The sequence below is a fragment of the Cryptotermes secundus genome, unplaced genomic scaffold (genome assembly GCF_002891405.2).
Source record: "Cryptotermes secundus unplaced genomic scaffold, Csec_1.0 scaffold584, whole genome shotgun sequence".
In the NCBI taxonomy this organism is placed as follows: domain Eukaryota; kingdom Metazoa; phylum Arthropoda; class Insecta; order Blattodea; family Kalotermitidae; genus Cryptotermes; species Cryptotermes secundus.
Genome location: NW_019735468.1, coordinates 366,635 through 372,272, shown reverse-complemented (window position 1 = coordinate 372,272; position 5,638 = coordinate 366,635). Strand labels below are relative to the sequence as shown.

The following is a 5,638-nucleotide window of genomic DNA, read 5'->3' as shown; positions in this document are numbered from 1 at the left end:
TGCAGAAATGTCCATATTTTATTCAACAGGTCTTGAATAAGACCATCAGGTGTATGTTACAAAATACAAAATGAGCTTGAATCATATAACATGTTAAAAAATGGAAGGCACTGAGTTTATTCTGGGTATGCACTCTCCTTCAATTCATAAAAATAGTTGGTTGCAACATGTGGGAGTTAATGAATTTGATGACTACAGTATTCCACTTCACATACAAATACTTGCATATATGCACAGTGCATGGAGGAAAGTACTGCAAATCATGCTTCTTTATTTTACACTCAAAACTGTTTCTCTCTTCGTTTTCCCACGAAAAAAGTGACCTAAATTCTCTGTCTTACTTGAACTACTGTCACTCAACTTTGGGGCAAAACTCCTATCAGAACTTTCAGAAATCTGCTGGCTGCTTTTAGAAGGTGTTTTTGATAAAACCTGATCCATCTTTTCTATGATACTTGCCAGTCTTACTTTGCTAGACTTATCATCTTCTTCTATAAATGCTGAAGGACTATTCGTACTATTTGGTGATAAACTGAACCCATTTCTGTCTGCAGCAAGAGAAGGCGAACCTTGCAAAACCTCCATCTCACTATCACTCAAAGGCATCGGTTTTCTCTTCTTTTCCTTTAATGATGAATGACCAAAATGCATCGGAGTTGAACTTTTCAGATGGGATTCAGTGAAGACTCCTACTGTTGACTTCAATGTTGTATTTTGCATGGCCAACATTTGAAGTCCTATATCTTTACCAGAATCCAATTTTTCATAATCACAAACCATAACATACGAACTGTTGCCATGTGAAGCAAAAGCTACCATATGTTCGAATGGATGGTAATCTACACCACTTGCTCCCCGGTAAAACTGCAGTCCTGAGTATATAGCAAGTTGTTCCCCTGTATCAGCATTCCACACATGTACAGTACTATCTTCACTGCCCACAAACACCAGGCCTCCACATGGCGAAAGGCAGGCTGAAGTTTGAACCCTGCAAGAGATTAGAAAGAAAGTTTATACACAGGAGACTATGTTTCATCTTTAAACCTAATGAACAGATATGAATGAAAACTGGTATTGCAGTCTGCACTAAAGTTGCTGGCACATTAACTGGGTTTTACTGGCAAAATATAACCCCTACTTCACATGAAACTCGAATCAAAATAAGAATTTTCTTATAACCTCTGAAGTTAGGCATTTGCATTTTACTATTACCCTCCCATCTACATCAAGGTCTACCAAATGGCCTCTTTTCATCAGATTTTCAAACTGACATCTTGTACGTATTCCTTTCATGTGTGCTACACGTCTTGTCAATGCCACTCTTCTTCACATAATCACACACACAATGTCAGGTATATAATAACAAACTGTGAAGTTCTCACTTATTCATGGCCATTTTTATCTATTAATCTGGTAACCACAAGGCTTCCTTATCCACATGAAATAAACTGCTGAGATACAAAACTTTATCCTATACCTGTGATTAAGAGCACCACTGAACCACTGAATCACACTTGCAGTGGTAATGTCCAACATCCGGAGTCGACTGTCTCGTGCGTGGACTAACAGTCGCTGACCACCAGGATGAATCAGAAGTCTGTTCACAACAGTATCTCTCAGTTCACGAATGTCCATGTTCCTAGAATGTAAAGAGACAATCACAGTTGGCATTACGCTGCCATGTGTATATCACTTCTTGAAAGTACCCTCAAGAAAGGGTATGGACATGAGAGGAGAATAATAAAATGGATTTTATGGACATATGTTGTGACAATTGGAGACAGGATGAACTGATTCAGGAACATGCTGTATGGGAGGCTTTGATTACCTGCAACGTTGAACCTTTAGGTTTCCACTTGGACTGTACTATGACTGAATCTGGTATCAAGTCTCATCTATGGCATGGTCAACCTAACTAATTCTCTGATAGAAGCCTCCAAAGCATCACTATCACTAATACCAAAGCCTGCCACTGAGAACAATATCCCATCCTCACAAGCAACATTTCAAAGTTTCATTTTAACACTATCCTCCGATTGACTTGATTTGCTATGTGAGCTTTATTAGAGAAGTTTCTCCAACAAAATTATGCAAATTTTTTCTCTCTACAGTTCTACATGTCCAGCTCACTGTAATACTTGACAGGAGTGCCCAAAAAGCTGTATACACCACAAAATTACATAATTCCTCATTTACGTACAGCAACATTCTTCCTGAAGCAATACAACTATACAAGACTATGGCTGACCCTAACTTTGGAGTGTCTCAGGTCCAGCTAGGTTCAAATTTCAAAACACTCTATAATCAGAGGCCATGTTTAAGCACCTGCTGAATTTCCACTGGTAACACTGCTTCTTGGACTTTACTTTTGATCCTGTCCACTCAAGGATCCTCCCCAGACTATCGCCTGAATACATCATGCCACTGCAACTTATGGACAGGGCACTCACAAAACCCGTGTGGCCTTCCAATTCCTGGACAAGCTGCAAATAAAGACATACAGTTCACAGGTATTAATTTTCATATTTAAGGGAGACTTGGTGATGTGTGTCAGATGAAGGTCTTCCATACAAAACAGCTCCTTTTCTTAAATAATCAGAACTCTATTCAAATTCAACAGTATGCCATAGGTTCTGTTCTGTCAGCAACCAAATTCATCTTCACTATCTTCCTACTGAAGGGATTTAATTGAAACCCTGCCTGGTTTGTGTTCCAATAAGAATTAGACTCTTAGTGGGTAATGAAAATATTAGGTATCATGGCAACCTTACATCCAGAATTATTGAGTCATGAGTATAACAACAATCAATGGCATCAATATTTGTTTTTTCAGGTCCCTAAAATCTGATGAATTACATCAAACAGTAATAGTTTCCATCCTCAATGGCTACCAGTACTGGGATACTTACTGCAGTACAAGTAGTAGCTGTAGAAACAAGACATGGCTTGTATGCTTACTATCTCACCTCAAACTGTGAAGATTTATGGAGACAGTTCCACACACGCACCACATGATCATAGCAACCAGTGACCAAAACAGAGCTATTGCCAGGATGGAACTGGGCACAATATACAAATGATGGGTGAGGCAGCATCTGGAATAAATCAGACAACAAACTGGTATTGCGTCCTAGACTAAAAGTGCTGAGGAAAGGTCTTGTTAGATGCACTTCATTCCAAAAAACATTTTAATGAAGATGTTCCAAAATATATAAGCTCACTCAGCTACTAAGGATATAATGGTGTGTATTACACATTAACAACAGATCTGCTTTGAGGTCTCCAAAAATGAAGACAAGGAACAAATGACTACCGGAGAGACTAGGGACAAGGTTGATACACCAAGATATTTAAAACAACATAGAGGAACAGTGAATACAGATACAACACAAGTGGTTACTGAATGAGAAAGAATAAAAAGGCTTTGTAAAAAATAAATGTACCCAGTGGAGAAGTCATTGGATGACATTTTAACACTTTACACTGAAAATTATATAAAATTCATCATTACAATTTGCAGTAAAGTACGAAGGACAAGTTGTCCTGAAATATGTAACTTCCTATCAAATGAACATAAAAGATAGAGAAAGACTGCTTAGTTACCACTAACAACAATCTGAAAATTATGGATGGGATGGTTTAATTGTTGGATATGTAAGAGGAAACATTAGGTACTATGGTTATTCAGGGTATGCAGAAAGAAGAAAATTCAAGTTCAGAATGAAACCTGAATGCACCTTAAATCAGGTTCTTGCCAGTGTTATTGTGTTATTCACGACAAAAGCTGGTGACAACACTTGACTGGATTAAGCGCAGCAATTAAAAGTGATCCCTTTTTTTTTATTGCTAGTGGGGTGGGACTAAGTCCCTTGTACTGCAGCCACTTCTGGTCTATTGTACCAGTCCCAGATGATAGGTGAGGGTGATTGTGGAGCAATTGGTGGAATGAAGATTGGCAGGGGAAACTGAAGTACTTGGAGAAAACCTGCCCCAGGGCCACTTTGTCCACCACAAATCCCACTTGACCAGACCCAGGATCGAACCTGGACCGCCATGGTAGGAAGCCAGCAACTAACCTCTTGAGCTATGGCGCAGCCAAAGTGATCCTTAGTATGACTCCTTTCCAATTTTATCTTTATGTTGGCATATGTGTAGTCCCCCAACATCCACAGACCATGAGCAAAAGTATGTTCCTTCTTTTACAGATACCACCATATGTAGAGCAGTAACTTGTAAAATAAATTTTGCCACTGCCATGATGAACTATAGGAAAACATGTAAAATATGGCATAGTAACAATGCATAAAATTTTCTACAGGCAAAGAATTAAGTATTACGAAGAATTTCAATAATACAGCAGCATACATAATTATATACTTTTATTCTAGTTAAGTTCTAATTTCTTTTGTAACGGAGGTACAGGTCATAGACAAAAACCTGAAAACGTAGCATAGCTTTGAAAAGCAGCACTGTTTAATAAATAAGTTTACAGCTGTTCTATTCCACAGCTCTGTAAAGTGATTTTCATTATAATAAACATTCAGTTTAACTAAATTCACAGTACAAAGTCTTCCTTGAACAAATGACTTATTCAGCTGATGAAGAAATTCTCTGTTCTGATGGAACTGAAAGTAGACTGCATAACCACCAAGGCCCATTCTGTTCTGCTGTGTGCATATTTTCACAACCTATTTCCATAAGTTAATAGTTCATTTTACTATGGCAAGTTGCTGCAGCACATTACAAATTAAGAAGTCCTCCCTTTCACATTCACATTGCAACTGCTTGTATGTTGACAATCACAGAATACAGTGAAAAACCTGTCAGTTAAAATTTAAATATCTTGTACCGCTAGTCTGCAATACAATTAAGTAAATATAAAATACAATAATCCTAGCTTTATATCACAATATCACTGAAACAAATTACCACTATCTACTGGTCAGTACTCCAAATTAGGAAATTAAAATGCAGCTAAAATACATCAGCAGCTGCTGCTGTAATTACACCTCTCTACAATAACACAAAAGAAGAGCAAGAAATATTTTAAATTGGCCAGCACCCAGCTGCACCATAATTTGAGAGAAACATCAAACCCACATGCACAGATCTATGTCATAGCCATGAAGGGATTAAACATTCAAATCTGTGAGCAAAAATTTAATGTTAAAATATATAGAATATATAGAAACTCTCTATATAAGCTCACCTGCATGGGGCCTGACTTCCTAGCGTCGGTATCCCAGAGGCAAGCAGTGCAGTCTGCAGAAGCAGATAGCAGCACTGTATCTTTAGCTGACCAGTGTAAGTCATAAACAAGGCCCTGGTGACCCACAAACTGGGCAAACTCCTTCCCATCTGGAATCTATGGAATGCATTTCTGTTCTATTCAGCAGTTAATGCTTGATGCACAATACATGCAGACAGATTATGTTATATATCATTACCAGGAGAAAATCATATCATGTTATATGTGGTGATGTGAATATAAATTATCTAGAAAATTGCGATAGAAGGAAACAACTTGATGCGCTCTTAAATACTTACAATCTAATAGGCACGGTTAATTTTCCAACACGAATTGTTAAGGTATCAAAAACTGCTATTGACAACATATTGTCGCGCATTGGGCGTATAA

General features: G+C 37.9%; 1 protein-coding gene across 1 annotated transcript in view; it reads right to left on the bottom strand.

Moving 5' to 3' along the window:
* LOC111869382 (jouberin) overlaps positions 1 to 5,638 on the bottom strand; it is a 20,196-nt gene continuing 14,558 nt past the window's right edge. Inside the window, exons 7-11 of the mRNA XM_023860876.2 lie at positions 5,210 to 5,365; positions 2,967 to 3,095; positions 2,326 to 2,483; positions 1,478 to 1,639; positions 1 to 988 (exon numbers count right to left, since the gene is read on the bottom strand). Of these exons, the coding sequence (XP_023716644.1) occupies positions 271 to 988; positions 1,478 to 1,639; positions 2,326 to 2,483; positions 2,967 to 3,095; positions 5,210 to 5,365 (1,323 nt within the window). The 3' untranslated portion in view covers positions 1 to 270. The remainder of the gene's footprint in view (positions 989 to 1,477; positions 1,640 to 2,325; positions 2,484 to 2,966; positions 3,096 to 5,209; positions 5,366 to 5,638) is intronic.